Source organism: Coregonus clupeaformis, chromosome 28 (genome assembly GCF_020615455.1).
Source record: "Coregonus clupeaformis isolate EN_2021a chromosome 28, ASM2061545v1, whole genome shotgun sequence".
Classification (NCBI taxonomy): Eukaryota; Metazoa; Chordata; class Actinopteri; order Salmoniformes; family Salmonidae; genus Coregonus; species Coregonus clupeaformis.
This window is the reverse complement of record NC_059219.1, coordinates 25,991,410-26,008,882: the sequence shown is the minus strand read 5'-3', so window position 1 is coordinate 26,008,882 and position 17,473 is coordinate 25,991,410. Positions and strand designations below refer to the sequence as shown.

At 47.0% G+C, this 17,473-nt stretch overlaps 1 protein-coding gene across 1 annotated transcript in view; it reads right to left on the bottom strand.

The window, feature by feature from the left end:
• Nucleotides 1-6,618: 6,618 nt before the first annotated feature.
• LOC123482100 (exocyst complex component 4-like) overlaps nt 6,619-17,473 on the bottom strand; it is a gene marked incomplete at its 5' end in the record, with an annotated part of 31,334 nt that continues 20,479 nt past the window's right edge. Inside the window, 3 exons of the mRNA XM_045208407.1 lie at nt 6,619-7,337; nt 15,409-15,568; nt 15,938-16,116. Coding sequence (XP_045064342.1) covers nt 7,100-7,337; nt 15,409-15,568; nt 15,938-16,116 — 577 coding nt within the window. The remainder of the gene's footprint in view (nt 7,338-15,408; nt 15,569-15,937; nt 16,117-17,473) is intronic.

Genomic DNA, 17,473 nt, shown 5'->3' with positions numbered 1-17,473 from the left:
AAAAATTTACAAATAAACATTTCAAAAAACAAATCTGTGACCAATAAAGCCACCCTTCTTTTCAATAACAGTCATAAGCCTTCCATCCATGGAGTCTGTCAGTTTCTTGATCTGTTGACGATCAACTTTTTGTGCAGCAGCAACCACAGCCTCCCAGACACTGGTCAGAGAGGTGTACTGTTTTCCTTCACCGTAAGAAGGGACCACAAGTTGTCAATATCAATCAATCAATTTTATTTTATATAGCCCTTCATACATCAGCTAATATCTCGAAGTGCTGTACAGAAACCCAGCCTAAAACCCCAAACAGCTAGTAATGCAGGTGTAGAAGCACGGTGGCTAGGAAAAACTCCCTAGAAAGGCCAAAACCTAGGAAGAAACCTAGAGAGGAACCAGGCTATGAGGGGTGGCCAGTCCTCTTCTGGCTGTGCCGGGTGGAGATTATAACAGAACCATGCTAAGATGTTCAAAAATGTTCATAAGTGACAAGCATGGTCAAATAATAATCAGGAATAAATCTCAGTTGGCTTTTCATAGCCGATCATTAAGAGTTGAAAACAGCAGGTCTGGGACAGGTAGGGGTTCCATAACCGCAGGCAGAACAGTTGAAACTGGAATAGCAGCAAGGCCAGGCGGACTGGGGACAGCAAGGAGTCACCACGGCCGGTAGTCCCGACGTATGGTCCTAGGGCTCAGGTCTCTCAGTTGGCTTTTCATAGCCGATCATTAAGAGTTGAAAACAGCAGGTCTGGGACAGGTAGGGGTTTCGTAACCGCAGGCAGAACAGTTGAAACTGGAATAGCAGCAAGGCCAGGCGGACTGGGGACAGCAAGGTGTCAGCATGCCCGGTAGTCCTGACGTATGGTCCTAGGGCTCAGGTTCTCAGAGAGAAAGAGAGAACGAGAGAATTAGAGAGAGCATACTTAAATTCACACAGGACACTGGATAAGACAGGAGAAGTACTCCAGGTATAACCAACTAACCCCAGCCCCCCGACACATAAACTACTGCAGCATAAATACTGGAGGCTGAGACAGGAGCGGTCCGGGAGACACTGTGGCCCCATCCGAAGAAACCCCGGACAGGGCCAAACAGGAAGGATATAACCCCACCCACTCTGCCAAAGCACAGCCCCCGCACCACTAGAGGGATATCCTCAACCACCAACTTACAATCCTGAGACAAGGCCGAGTATAGCCCACAGAGGTCTCCACCACAGCACAAACCAAGGGGGGGCGCCAACCCAGACAGGAAGATCACGTCAGTAACTCAACCCCACTCAAGTGACGCACCCCTCCTAGGGACGGCATGAAAGAGCACCAGCAAGCCAGTGACTCAGCCCCTGTAACAGGGTTAGAGGCAGAGAACCCCAGTGGAGAGAGGGGAACCGGCCTGGCAGAGACAGCAAGGGCTGTTCGTTGCTCCAGAGCCTTTCCGTTCACCTTCACACTCCTGGGCCAGACTACACTCAATCATAAGACCTACTGAAGAGATAAGTCTTCAGTAAAGACTTAAAGGTTGAGACCGAGTCTGCGTCTCTCACATGGGTAGGCAAACTGTTCCATAAAAATGGAGATCTATAGGAGAAAGCCCTGCCTCCCGCTGTTTGCTTAGAAATTCTAGGGACAATTAGGAGGCCTGCGTCTTGTGACCGTAGCGTACGTATTGGTATGTACGGCAGGACCAACTCGGAAAGATAGGTAGGAGCAAGCCCATGTAACGCTTTATAGGTTAACAGTAAAACCTTGAAATCAGCCCTTGCCTTAACAGGAAGCCAGTGTAGGGAAGCTAGCACTGGAGTAATATGATCAAATTTCTTGGTTCTAGTCAGGATTCTAGCAGCCGTATTTAGCACTAACTGAAGTTTATTTAGTGCTTTATCCGGGTAGCCGGAAAGTAGAGCATTGCAGTAGTCTAACCTAGAAGTAACAAATGCATGGATTAATTTTTCTGCATCATTTTTGGACAGAACATTTCTGATTTTTGCAATGTTACGTAGATGGAAAAAAGCTGTCCTTGAAACAGTCTTGATATGTTCACAAAAGAGAGATCAGGGTCAAGAGTAACGCCGAGGTCCTTCACAGTTTTATTTGAGACGACTTTACAACCATCAAGATGAATTGTCAGATTTAACAGAAGATCTCTTTGTTTCTTGGGACCTAGAACAAGCATCTCTGTTTTGTCCGAGTTTAAAAGTAGAAAGTTTTCAGCCATCCACTTCCTTATGTCTGAAACACAGGCTTCTAGCGAGGGCAATTTTGGGGCTTCACCATGTTTCATTGAAATGTACAGCTGTGTGTCATCCGCATAGCAGTGAAAGTTAACATTATGTTTTCGAATAACATCCCCAAGAGGTAAAATATATAGTGAAAACAATAGTGGTCCTAAAACGGAACCTTGAGGAACACCGAAATGTACAGTTGATTTGTCGGAGGACAGACCATTCACAGAGACAAACTGATATCTTTCCGACAGGTAAGATCTAAACCAGGCCAGAACTTGTCCGTGTAGACCAATTTGGGTTTCCAGTCTCTCCAAAAGAATGTGGTGATCGATGGTGTCAAAGGCAGCACTAAGGTCTAGTAGCACGAGGACAGATGCAGAGCCTCGGTCTGACGCCATTAAAAGGTCATTTACCACCTTCACAAGTGCAGTCTCAGTGCTATGATGGGGGTCTAAAACCAGACTGAAGCATTTCGTATACATTGTTTGTCTTCAGAAAGGCAGTGAGTTGCTGCGCAACAGCTTTTTCTAAAATTTTTGAGAGGAATGGAAGATTCGATATAGGACGATAGTTTTTTATATTTTCCGGGTCAAGGTTTGGCTTTTTCAAGAGAGGCTTTATCACTGCCACTTTTAGTGAGTTTGGTACACATCCGGTGGATAGAGAGCTGTTTATTATGTTCAACATAGGAGGGCCAAGCACAGGAAGCAGCTCCTTCAGCAGTTTAGTAGGAATAGGATCCAGTATGCAGCTTGAAGGTTTAGAGGCCATGATTATTTTCATCATTGTGTCAAGAGATATAGTACTAAAACACTTAAGTGTCTCTCCCGATCCCAGGCCCCTCGCAGAGCTGCTGCAGATCCAGGACAGCTAAGCCCTGGAGGAATACGCAGATTCAAAGAGGAGTCCGTAATTTGCTTTCTAATGGTCATGATCTTTTCCTCAAAGAAGTTCATGAATTTATTACTGCTGAAGTGAAAGCCATCCTCTCTTGGGGAATGCTGCTTTTTAGTTAGCTTTGCAACAGTATCAAAAAGAAATTTTGGATTGTTCTTATTTTCCTCGATTAAGTTGGAAAAGTAGGATGATCGAGCAGCAGTGAGGGCTCTTCGGTACTGCACGGTACTGTCTTTCCAAGCTAGTCGGAAGACTTCCAGTTTGGTGTGGCGCCATTTCCGTTCCAATTTCCTGGAAGCTTGCTTCAAAGCTCGGGTATTTTCTGTATACCAGGGAGCTAGTTTCTTATGACAAATGTTTTTCGTTTTTAGGGGTGCAACTGCATCTAGGGTATTGCGCAAGGTTAAATTGAGTTCCTCAGTTAAGTGGTTAACTGATTTTTGTCCTCTGACGTCCTTGGGTAGGCAGAAGGAGTCTGGAAGGGCATCAAGGAATTTTTGTGTTGTCTGAGAATTTATAGCATGACTTTTGATGCTCCTTGGTTGGGGTCTGAGCAGATTATTTGTTGCGATTGCAAACGTAATAAAATGGTGGTCCGATAGTCCAGGATTTTGTGGAAAAACATTAAGATCTACAACATTTATTCCATGGGACAAAACTAGGTCCAGAGTATGACTGTGGCAGTGAGTAGGTCCAGAGACATGTTGGACAAAACCCACTGAGTCGATGATGGCTCCGAAAGACTTTTGGAGTGGGTCTGTGGACTTCTCCATGTGAATATTAAAATCACCAAAAATTAGAATATGATCTGCTATGACTACAAGGTCTGATAGGAATTCAGGAAACTCAGAGAGGAATGCTGTATATGGCCCAGGAGGCCTGTAAACAGTAGCTATAAAAAGTGATTGAGTAGGCTGCATAGATTTCATGACTAGAAGCTCAAAAGACGAAAACGCCATTTTTTTTTGTAAATTGAAATTTGCTATCGTAAATGTTAGCAACACCTCCGCCTTTGCGGGATGCACGGGGAATATGGTCACTAGTGTAACCAGGAGGTGAGGCCTCATTTAACACAGCAAATTCATCAGGCTTAAGCCATGTTTCAGTCAGGCCAATCACATCAAGATTATGATCAGTGATTAGTTCATTGACTATGACTGCCTTTGAAGTGAGGGATCTAACATTAAGTAACCCTATTTTGAGATGTGAGGTATCACGATCTCTTTCAATAATGGCAGGAATGGAGGAGGTCTTTATCCTAATAAGATTGCTAGGGCGAACACCGTCATGTTTAGTTTTGCCCAACCTAGGTCGAGGCACAGACACAGTCTCAATGGGTATGGCTGAGCTGACTACACTGACTGTGCTATTGGCAGACTCCACTAAGCTGGCAGGTTTGCTAACAGCCTGCTGCCTGGCCTGCACCCTATTTCACTGTGGGGCTAGAGGAGTTAGAGCCCTATCTATGTTGGTAGATAAGATGAGAGCACCCCTCCAGCTAGGATGGAGTCCGTCACTCCTTAGCAGGTCAGGCTTGGTCCTGTTTGTGGGTGAGTCCCAGAAAGAGGGCCAATTATCTACAAATTCTATCTTTTGGGAGGGGCAGAAAACAGTTTTCAACCAGCGATTGAGTGCTGAGACTCTGCTGTAGAGCTCGTCACTCCCCCTAACTGGGAGGGGGCCAGAGACAATTACTCGATGCCGACACATCTTTCTAGCTGATTTACACGCTGAAGCTATGTTGCACTCAATAGGGTTTAGGTCAGGTGAAGAAGGGGTCCATGTCATTATTCTTTCATCTTTAAGGCCTTTACTTGCTAGCCACGCAGTGAAGTACTTCAATGCATGCGATGGAGCATTGTCCCGCATAAAAATCATGGTCTTCTTGAAAGATGCAGACTTTTTCCTGTACCACTGCTTGAAGAAAGTGTCTTCTAAAAACTGGCAGTAGGTTTGGGAGTTGAGTTTGAGTCCATCTTCAACCCGAAAAGGTTCAACTAGTTCATCTTTAATAATACCAGCCCATACCAGTACCCCACCTCCACCTTGCTGGCGTCTGAGTCGAAGTGGAGCTCCGGTCCCGTTACTGATCCAGCCACGGGTTTCAGCCTTCCTTACCTTGGCCATGTCTCTGAGCACTGAACACCTTGTACTTCTGGGCACTCCAGGTAGGTTGCAGTTCTGGAATATGACAGCACTGGAGGATAATGGGTTCCTGGTAGCTTCATGTTTGATTCTTCTCAAATATTTGGCAGTTAATTTGCATATTTTTTTCTCAACATGGTTCTTGCGACCCTGTTGACTATTTGCAACAAAACGTTTGATGGTTCTGTGATCACGCCCCAATATCTCAGCAATTTCAAGAGTGCTGCATCCCTCTGAAATACTTTTTACAATTTTTGACTTTTCAGAGTCAGTTAAATCTCTTTTTTGGCCCATTTTGCCTGAGGAAAAGAAGCTGCCTAATAATTATACACACCTTGATATAGGGTGTTGATCTCCTTAGGCCACACCATCCCTCATTACACAAATACACATAACCTGATATGCTTACATTTACGTTTACATTTTAGTCATTTAGCAGACGCTCTTATCCAGAGCGACTTACGTGAATACATATTTTTTTATACTGGCCCCCCGTGGGAATCGAACCCACAACCCTGGCGTTGCAAACACCATGCTCTATCAACTGAGCTACATCCCTGCCGGCCATTCCCTCCCCTACCCTGGACGACGCTGGGCCAATTGTGCGCTGCCCATGAGTCTCCCGGTCACGGCCGGCTGCAACGGAGCCTGGATTCGAACCAGGATCTCTAGTGGCACAGTTAGCACTGCGATGCAGTGCCTTAGACCACTGCGCCACTCAGGCTTAAATCCAATAAGCATTCCAGTTTATACAGCTTGGAGTTGAAATATGCATAATAATGATGATATGGTCAAAATACTGACTTGCCTAATAATTGTGCACAGTGTATATACACATCCCTTATGCTACAGCTACAGCACAGTATATGCATATTTTCAGGGCAGACGCAAATACTAGAATCAGAATCGGCTATAGCTACATTATATCCAATCTACATTATTCAACAATTTAGAGAAAAATAGAGAACCACAGCTGAGGTGTAGAACCAATTATTTTCTTTGTCCTTGGGGACAAAGAGTGACCACAAGCAGAAGGAGAGAAGTGATAATCTAGACAGTCTAATCTGGCATCTGGTACTGCAGACACAGTCAGCGGGCCCACGAGGGAGAGCAGGAGGTAGAGCTGTAATTGAGAGCAGCAGTTAGATGTAATAGGAAAATGAGATGAGAAAGGTCCCAAAGCCAGGCTGTCAGAGAATTCCCCCATTCTCCACAGGTGAGACTAGGGCCGACCCCCCATTCTCCACAGGTGAGACTAGGGCCGACCCCCCATTCTCCACAGGTGAGACTAGGGCCGACCGCATATGGGATGATTGAAGGGAGTCATTTTTATAAGTTGTAGAGTGTGTGTGGTATGTGTGTATGTTTTTTCTTGAGGAACTGGCTGCATTCTTGCCAGTGAATAAGCAGATGAGTTACAACAACAGATGCATATTGGTAACAAAGTTTAAACCTTAAATCAGTAACTACTCAATTTACAGCCTACCAGCATTATCTCAACCCCTAAAACATATTACATGGTTTATTTATGGACTGCAATAGCACTCTAATAAGGACAAACCCAGTTTTACAAACCCAGTTCGACACCAGTTCCTGAGAAGGTGCTGACTAGTCCCTCAGCTGGTTAGCTGACACTGTTTAGTCAGCTCTAAAATACTAGCTTTAATCAAAACCCTTTTTCTAGACAGGAGGTTGAGAAACACTGCTCCAGGACATCTGTACTAGGACAGTAATGCTTTAATCTAAACCCCTTTAACAGACAGGAGGTTGAGAAACACTGGACAGTAATGCAGAAAGGCCATTGCCAACAACAGTCCCCCAATGTCCCCCCTCTCAAACAGTAGTGATCTTCTTATCCTTGATGGCCTGCTTAAAGGCTGCCTGCTCGCAGATGATCTCCTTGAGGCGCTGCAGCCGGACGTTCTGCGTGCTCAGGTCTCCCACGCCCGTCTGGCTCCTCTGCAGCAGGCTGAGGGCATGGATGTACTCCAGCTCTGTGTAGCGAACGCCCTGGTCCACCACCAGGTTGAGCAGCTCGTCTGCCGCGTTGTACAGCATCTCATAGTACTGCCTAGAAAGGGGAGAAGATTAGTTTAACACCATGATGTTGTTGATCTAGTATTACTGTACCTTGATGCCCCACACACATAACACCATGATGTTGTTGATCTAGTACTACTGTGTGTGTGTGTGTGTGTGTGTGTGTGTGTGTGTGTGTGTGTGTGAGAGCAGAGATGATAAATATACATTCAAAAAGGAAGAGATCAGGTCTGAGCCACCGCCATACATATTGATGATGGTTTAATCCATATTTATATTGATGGTGGTTTAATCCATATTTATATTGATGGTGGTTTAATCCATATTTATATTGATGGTGGTTTAATCCATATTTATAGGGAAAACACAGAGCTGACAGTAGCATCGGTAGGCTGTCCTACAAAGCAGACAGATGAAACATATGTAAATATGTATAGCATATGTATGCACGCATGCACTCACACACGCGCATACACGCACGCAAACATGCACACACACAGCTATGAAAGATATATTAATGCATTGGGGAGTACGATAGAGCAGGGCTGACTATTTCTCTGCTCCGGGGCTAAACAGGCCAAATACCTCAGAGACTGTGTGGGCAGCAGCAGCAAAGACACAAAGACAAACAGATAGCATCGCTATACGCCACTGGCTAGTAGAGAAATCCCATTCACTTAGATTACGCTCCCACAATGGTGTTTTGGATGGGTATGAGAGGTGCCCACAAAAGGACAAACACACACACACACACACACACACGTTCAACCTGGGGGCATTGGGAAGCTCAATCTCTTCACCGATCTCCTATTTAAACTCAGCTCTTTGTGCCCAGAGAAAGAGTGATTTAAAGTGGTGTCCCTCAAAGAAGCAGGGAGAGAAAAGTTAAGCTGAGTGAAAGTCTTCCACTGTGTCCAGGAGAGGAAATCACAAGGAAGTCACAAGCACACAGGTACAAATCTCTAGTGTGTGTGTGTGTGTGTGTGTGTGTGTGTGTACCTGAATATGAATAGCTATTATCTTATCTTGTTGTATTCTCTCTAAGCCTCCCCATTACTATACCTAATGGTTATTTTCCTATGTAGGAATTACTGAACAATTCCGCAGCCTTTTGTGTCAAGCTATTTCTGCTGTTGTAATATTGCAGGTAGAACAAAGAGAGAGAAAATGGGGAAGGATAGATTACCTCCAGTAAGAGCAGACTTTCACAGCTGGGGATTCATTTATTTCATATTTCTCTCTTTCTCTGACATGTAATGCCCTTGGTTTGTGAACAATTTGCATACTCAGTCTCTATTCCTCTCTCTCTCCCTTCCTCTCTCTCCCTCTCCAAGGCCCTGTTCGTTTTTCATTGCTCATCCTCAATGAGCTCGTCAATATTGATGAGGGGTCATAGCGGTTCCTTTGCTCGCCACGGGCAGAGACACGGAGAGAAACCCCTGATGGGCAGCGCAGTGTTCTTATCACATTATGAAATATGCACCGCGTGTCTCTACTGTATATCTGTGTGTGTGTGTGTCTCCTGTGTGTGTGTGTGTCTCCTGTGTGTGTGTGTGTGTGTGTCTATTCACGTCCAAAACACCACTTCCATTTCCCAGATACTGCATGCGATTAGCTGCACACAGGAGGCCATCGTCCACATTGTTATGTGAACTAAAAAATATATATATATATATATTTTTTAAGGCAAAGCTTTGAAGAGAACAATGAATGACCCATACACACACCGTTCTCAAAGGGAAGTAGAAAAGCAGGGGAGGAATAAGACAGATGTGGGGGAAAATAGTGATAATTGACAATGGGGTGTTACATATGATTGACGTGTGGTACTGCCATTTTACTTTCTATAAATGTTGGTATATTTGTCTTTTATTTGTGTGTTCACATCTGGGCAAGGCTGTTCCAATTTGCGGCGTTGTAAAGAAGTCTTTGTATTGTAAACTAGTTTATAAGGCTATAGAATACAATGTTCTCTAAGGCACTATCTTTGGTTGACTGCCTGTGTACTGAATAGGAAAGTCTAATATACTGTGTGACTGAGCAAACTGACTGATCTACAAGTGATAATGAGGAGTTATTTAGCATGTTAGGTGATTTGTAGATCAGTCAGTCAGCAGTTGCTGACTGCAATGCAGTCAATCTGGAACATGACCACAGTCTTTGGGTATACCGTGTTTCTGTCTATTACAGGGCACTTTTGCACTTTAGATTTCAAGCCTTTGGGTTTGGATTTTGGGGTATCTATCTCCAAACTGTTTGGCAATGTCTGGATCTCCATTTTGCCCCACAATACTGTCCTCTCTTTGGCCTGCTCTACTGGGCATCATCCCTCTGTCATAATGTTGACTGGACACCTGGCTATCTGGGACCCTGTGTTGGGGGGACCTGGACACCTGGCTATCTGGACCCTGTGTTGGGGGGACCTGGACACCTGGCTATCTGGACCCTGTGTTGGGGGGACCTGGACACCTGGCTATCTGGACCCTGTGTTGGGGGGACCTGGACACCTGGCTATCTGGGCCCTGTGTTGGGGGGACCTGGACACCTGGCTATCTGGACCCTGTGTTGGGGGGACCTGGACACCTGGCTATCTGGACCCTGTGTTGGGGGGACCTGGACACCTGGCTATCTGGACCCTGTGTTGGGGGGACCTGGACACCTGGCTATCTGGACCCTGCCCAGCTGTTGTACCAGGGGGACGTTTAGAAGTGCTGGGTGGGGTGTGTGTGTGTGTGTGTGTGTGTGAGAGAGAGAGAGAGAGAGAGAGAGTGAGAGATATTGTTTGTTGGTGTTTGTGTGTGTGTGAGAAAACTCATTGCACCCCAGATGCCAAAAACTCCTCCAACCAACTACTTCATTACCCAGGTGCTTGGAAAGCCATTTGCCCAACAGATTACATTTTTCTGTGCTCTTACCCCCCTGTCCCCCACCACCCTTTATTCACCCATTAGGGGAAGATAATGAAGGAAATCAGCGTTTGGCTTCACTCACTCAGTCAAACACACACCAGAACACACTGTCACTGTCGCCAGCATTTCCCCACTTGCCAACCGTCGCCCCCTCCCTCCCACCCCACCACCTGCAAGAGTGCTCACTCACTCGCTAACTCTGTGTGTGTGTGCCATTACATTTTAATTAGCCCCCATCTCCTTTGTGCGCAGCCCCCCTTATACAAAGAGTATTAAGCAGATTTATGGTGCATGTGACAGAGGACGGGGCGAAGATCTATGTATGTTGCTGGTGAGAGAGTGAGAGATAGAGAGAGAGAGAAGAAAACACAAGAATCAGCAGAATTAATTTCCTCTCATTTCCAGTGTGTACAATATTAAAGCCATTAAAGGTTGCCTCTGTCAGCGCGTTTAGAACAACACATTAGTTTACCACGGATAGGGCGGAGGAGAGAAGATTCTCACAGGATGATTCTCTCCATCAAGCGGAACGCACGATTGTCGCTGCGCTAACGAATGCCAGGGCTCCTGACGCAAATGAGAGCGCAGTCAAGTTTTCCCACTCCTCTCGCTCCCTCTTTCTCCTGGTGACTAGGGACACTCTATGCAGAGACACTGCAGCTTCATCAGCAATGACCAGTCTAGTCATTATGAGAAAGAGAGCGAGACAGACAGACAGACAGACAGACAGAGAGAGAGGAAGACTCATGTTCAAAGAAAGTGGATAGTTAGCTCAAAGACGACAAGTCATTTTCCACTTTGCCACTTAGAATGCAAACAGGTAGCGCAAGTTAACACCACATTAGCTCAAAATGGGAAAGTCCCTTTAACTCTAAACTAAGCCCAGAGAAAGCAGCTACTGCAGTGCAAAGGACACTGAGATAAGTAGTCACATCAACTCTACAAAGAGAGAAATGAGATGGAACGAACACCGCTTCGCCCCTGCTATTTACAGACAGGTAAAGGAGGGAGGGAGAGAAAGAGAGGGACTGTTGGAGCTACAAGCACTAAACACAAACAGTTTATCTCCCTATCCTCCTACCATAGCCGTCAGCTGTAGTTATTAAAGCCGGGGTCTGTACTCTGCCCCAGCCCCGTCACCCTGACAACACGGTTAAGCTGAGTTTTACCACAGACCCCACGCTTCCACTCAACCCCGTGACACCTGCACCGTCCATGTCTGTCAGACAATAAGGGGCTAGCGCTGAAGGCTAATGATTCTCTGGTTTATCATGGAAGCAGTGTTAGCATGTAATGCTAGGAGGATAACATGACAGGCTGGAGACAGGGGTCACTGGGTATCTCACTGGAGGTCAGAGAGAGGGTAAACCAACTGTCACTCTTATGATGGGATGTTACACAACAGTTTACTAGTGTGTATCTCAGACACACCACCCCCCCAAACAAACTCACTTTTAGTGTTTCACACACAATACACACCCCTCCCTAGTAGTCCATCTAGAAGACAATGCACTAACCAACACTGTCCTTCTGTAATTCTCTCTCTCTCCTCTCTCTCTCTCTCTCTCTCTCTCTCCTCCCTCTCTCTCTCTCTCCCTCCCTCCCTCCCTCTCTCCCTCCCTCCCTCCCTCCCTCCCGTAAAAGTGCTTGTTTCAACATAATGGTAATTCCCTTTAAGTCAACCTGTGTGTTCTGAATGGCTAAACAGCTGCAGTGTGATCACTCACACACACACACACACACACACACTGTGCCAGAGAGATGTTGACGTTAGGGGCTCATTGATCCACTAGAGTGGACCAAACACCTGGTGTGGCTAGAATGTCCAGCTAGAATGTAACGTTTCAGAAACATTATGTCAGCATTCTGTCAAAGTCATTCCAATGTTCTGTGATAATGATAATTGATCCACTACAGTAGGCATGCATGAAGAAACACCTGGTAAGTGGCTACAACTGGCTAGAACGTCTATGTAACCTTCAGAAAATGCAGCTAAAACATTGTGTCAGTCTGTTTTTATTCATCGTGATAATGTCTTTAGCTAGCGCATGTAGGCAGATAAAAGGAAAAAATATAGTGACAACGTCTCCACAACGTTAGGGCAATGTTAGAGTGCAGTTCTTGGGCAGATTCCCAGCGGGCATCTGGTGAACTGACAGTATATATGGGACACAGCTGGAGAGGAGGTCTCCAAGTTCACATCATCCATTTATTTCACAACATCTTTGATCCATCCTCTCTCTCCATCCCTCTCTCTCTCTCTCTATCCCTCCTGCAGTGGCAGAGAACCAAAAACAGCAGCAGAGAGAGAAAGAGTGAGGGAGGGAGGGAGAGAGAGAAAGAGAGGAGGGATTGGGGAAGAGAGGTGGAGGGGAGAGAGAGAGCTAGAGAGAGACAGAAAGAGAGAGGTGGAGGGGAGAGAGAGAGCTAGAGAGAGACAGAAAGAGAGAGGTGGAGGGGAGAGAGAGAGCTAGAGAGAGACAGAAAGAGAGAGGTGGAGAGGAGCGAGAGAGCTAGAGAGACAGAAAGAGAGAGATGGAGGGGAGAGAGAGCTAGAGAGAGACAAAAAGAGAGAGGTGGAGGGGAAAGAGAGAGCTAGAGAGAGACAGAAAGAGACAGGTGGAGGGGAGAGAGAGAGCTAGAGAGAGGTAGAGAGAGACAGAAAGAGATAGGTGGAAGGGAGAGAGAGCTAGAGAGACATAAAGAGAGAGGTGGAGGGGAGAGAGAGAGCTAGAGAGACATAAAGAGAGAGGTGGAGGGGAGAGCGAGAGCTAGACAGAAAGAGAGAGGTGGAGGGGAGAGAGAGCTAGAGAGAGACAGAAAGAGAGAGGTGGAGGGGAGCGAGAGCTAGAGAAAGACAGAAAGAGAGAGGTGGAGGGGAGAGAGAGCTAGAGAGAGACAGAAAGAGAGAGGTGGAGGGGAGAGAGAGCTAGAGAGAGACAGAAAGAGAGAGGTGGAGGGGAGAGAGAGAGCTAGAGAGAGGTGGAGGGGAGAGAGAGAGCTAGAGAGAGACAGAAAGAGAGAGGTGGAGGGGAGAGAGAGAGCTAGACAGAAAGAGAGAGGTGGAGGGGAGAGAGAGCTAGAGAGAGACAGAAAGAGAGAGGTGGAGGGGAGCGAGAGCTAGAGAAAGACAGAAAGAGAGAGGTGGAGGGGAGAGAGAGCTAGAGAAAGACAGAAAGAGAGAGGTGGAGGGGAGAGAGAGCTAGAGAAAGACAGAAAGAGAGAGGTGGAGGGGAGAGAGAAACACACACAGATCTGACGTTTATCAGACGTTCCAGTGACACATCCAGGTCTATGGGATGGGACCTGGCTCTAGCGCTGTCTCTGACCAGATGGTGTGTGTGTGTGTGTGTAACAAGGTCCACTAGGCCTGACTAGGGGTCTTTCCCTCTCAGGGAGTTTTGGCCTCAGACCAGCACTTGGGTCAAGGTCACTCACACAGACATGCCTCACATCACACACACACAGACATCCATAACAAGCGCTGAAAGACTGATGCAACGGTTACTACAAAAATGAAAATGAATTAACTCAACCTGATATCTCCAGATTAAATTTGGACAAACATAGTCACACAAAGTTCAACCCACCAGAATTGAAATGTGACATTTCAGCAGTATTTCAGTGCCTGTGCAGTGCCTTGACTACAGATATACAGTAGCTACTGTAGCTTTGGCCACTGGGTGCCACTGTTTCCATACCCTTCCCTTTCACACAGAAGAGTGTGTGTGCTTCCTTGGGTAGAGCTAGCTACAGTGCTGCTGGTCATTGGGCTTCTCAGTTGTAACTGGGATCAATGGTTATTACTGTGTCCTTTCCAGGGTCAACAGGAGCCACTCACAGCACCACAGCTTTACCCTCTATTCTTCCCCCTCTTCTATCTATTCTTTCCTTCACTTATCAGTCTGCCTCTTCTTCCCTTTATTCACTGGTTCTTCTGAGACTGGGCTGAAGGAAGGAAGGGTGAACATCTCTCGTCTCTTATTCTCCATCTGTCTTTCTCTTCTCTCTGGTCTTTTGAAAGAGGTTTTCCCTCACCCACCTTTGTGTGTGTGTGTGTTCAGAGCTGGGGGGTGGTCAATCAGAAAAGCAATGAATGTGTAAACAATGCACACTGCAATTCCCAATCAACACCTACACTGTCATCAGAGAGAGAGAGGGGGAGGGAGAGAGGCCATCATGAGACGGCATCTGAGGAATATACATTGTATCGAAGGACATCACATGGAGATTGGCAAAACTAGTGAAAATCTACCGTCATCAGATTGTGTTTTGGGGGGGGATTGAGGTAGCCTAGACTTTGTTTTGGTGTCTTAGGCCTTTTGGTTTACAGTCCAGTGAGTCCATAAATTACCTTATATTGTTTGACGGAGGTTTGGTAAAAAATCGATTGGTATAAGTCTCCAGAAAAATACCTGAAAGGACATGTCAAGGTCCCTTATAATGACTATGGTAGAAGAGCACTGATAACCGTCGCAGGGATGTAGTGGTAAATTAAAAGCTGGGTTAACAGTGTCCAATATAAAAGCTAACAACGCTAATTTACCGTATAGGTACATAAACGCTATACACCACATCAAAAAGGTGTGTAAACGGTGTTCATCATCCACTATAATCCTGTTGATATGTCAATATACCAGTCATACGTCAGTGGCGTTGGAGGACACTGGTGGACATTTGACTGGTTTATTGACATACCTCCTCCCATCTTGTCCTCTTACTCCCTCATGGGGTATAGATTGGTGCAGTTCTGCATGATGGTTGAACATGCAGGACAGAGAGAGAGAGAGGGCAGAAGGACAGTGATTACACATTGATCCATCCAAATAAAGATGTCCTGTCCTTCTGAGACACAATATTCTCTCTCTCTCTCTCTCTCTCTCTCTCTCTCTCTCTCTCTCTCTCTCTCTCTCTCTCTCTCCTCTCTCTCTCTCTCTCTCTCTCTCTCTCTCTCTCTCTCTCTCTCTCTCTCTCTCTCTCTCTCTCTCTCTCTCTCTCTCTCTCTCTCTCTCTCTCTCTCTCTCTCTCTCTCTCTCTCTCTCTCTCTCTCTCTCTCTCTCTCTCTCTCTCTCTCTCTCTCTCTCTCTCTCTCTCATCCCTTTGTCTCCCCCTCTCACTCATTCTGTCATGTTCATCCATCTCTTAACCTGTCTCTTTCTCCCCCTCCTGTGTGAGTGTGTGTGTGTCTCTCACCTAGCGAAGTCGAGGTCGGCTTCTCTAGACATGGTGATGTTGGTGAGGTTCTGCTGCAGGACAAAGATGTTCCTACACATCTTCTTGATGCCAGACTCACTGATCCTCTTAAAGTACTGGGCTCCATTGATCAGAATACAGGAGATCAGGTGGCCAAGACCTACAGAGAGAGAGAGAGAGAGACAGACAGAGACAGACAGACAGACAGACAGACAGAGAGAAGAGAGACAGAGACAGAGACAGAGAGAGAGAGAGACAGAGAGACAGACAGACAGAGAGAGAAGAGAGACAGAGACAGAGACAGAGAGAGAGAGAGAGGAAACACATACCAGTCACATACTGCAGAATACATGTACATATTAGGTAAATATCCCAGTAGTCAACACTATTATTGATCACCAGAGTTGGCATGGCAGGTGGAAGAAGTACAAAACATTACGTCAATAAAATAAAATATTCATAAAAAGGAAGGGCACTGATCAATACATTACATTACTTTATCATGGACGACCCCCAACAACAGGCTTACCTTCAAAGATGTACTGGAACTTGTGCTGCTGCAATGCGGCGCCCATCACCTCCTCGATGGCGCTGATATCCTTGTTGAGTTTGACCACCAAGGGGTCGTAGTCCATGCTCTCCACGTTGGCCACTATGGCATAGTTCCCCTGCTTGGCCAGAGGAATCAGGTAGTGGAAACAATGCACTCTGAAGGGAGGAGAGAGGATAGATAGAGGAGGGGAGGAGAGGAGAGGGGATAGATAGAGGAGGGGAGGAGAGGGGATAGACAGAGGAGGGAGGAGAGAGGATAGACAGAGGAGGGGAGGAGAGGGGATAGACAGAGGAGGGGAGGAGAGGGGATAGACAGAGGAGGGGAGGAGAGGGGATAGACAGAGGAGGGAGGAGAGGGGATAGATAGAGGAGGGGAGGAGAGAGGATAGATAGAGGAGGGGAGGAGAGGGGATAGATAGAGGAGGGGAGGAGAGGGGATAGACAGAGAGGAGGAGAGGGAGGAGAGGGAGGAGAGGGATAGAGAGAGGGAGGAGAGGGGATAGAGAGAGGAGGGGAGGAGAGGGGATAGAGAGGAGGGAGGAGAGAGGATAGACAGAGGAGGGGAGGAGAGGGGATAGATAGAGGAGGGGAGGAGAGGGGATAGACAGAGGAGGGGAGGAGAGGGGATAGATAGAGGAGGGGAGGAGAGGGGATAGATAGAGGAGGGGAGGAGAGAGGATAGATAGAGGAGGGGAGGAGAGAGGGATAGATAGAGGAGGGGAGGAGAGAGGATAGACAGAGGAGGGGAGGAGAGGGGGATAGACAGAGGAGGGGGAGGAGAGGGGATAGATAGAGGAGGGGAGGAGAGAGGATAGACAGAGGAGGGGAGGAGAGGGATAGATAGAGGAGGGGAGGAGAGGGGATAGACAGAGGAGGGGAGGAGAGAGGGATAGATAGAGGAGGGGAGGAGAGGGGATAGATAGAGGAGGGGAGGAGAGGGGATAGATAGAGGAGGGGAGGAGAGGGGATAGATAGAGGAGGGGAGGAGAGGGGATAGATAGAGGAGGGGAGGAGAGGGGATAGATAGAGGAGGGGAGGAGAGGGGATAGATAGAGGAGGGGAGGAGAGGGGATAGATAGAGGAGGGGAGGAGAGGGGATAGATAGAGGAGGGGAGGAGAGGGGATAGATAGAGGAGGGGAGGAGAGGGATAGATAGAGGAGGGGAGGAGAGGGGATAGATAGAGGAGGGGAGGAGAGGGGATAGATAGAGGGGAGGAGAGGGGATAGAGGAGGGGAGGAGAGGGGATAGATAGAGGAGGGGAGGAGAGGGGATAGATAGAGGAGGGGAGGAGAGAGGATAGATAGAGGAGGGGAGGAGAGAGGATAGATAGAGGAGGGGAGGAGAGGGGAGGATAGAGGAGGGAGGAGAGGGATAGATAGAGGAGGGGAGGAGAGAGGATAGACAGAGGAGGGGAGGAGAGAGGATAGATAGAGGAGGGGAGGAGAGAGGATAGATAGAGGAGGGGAGGAGAGAGGATAGACAGAGGAGGGAGGAGAGAGGATAGATAGAGGA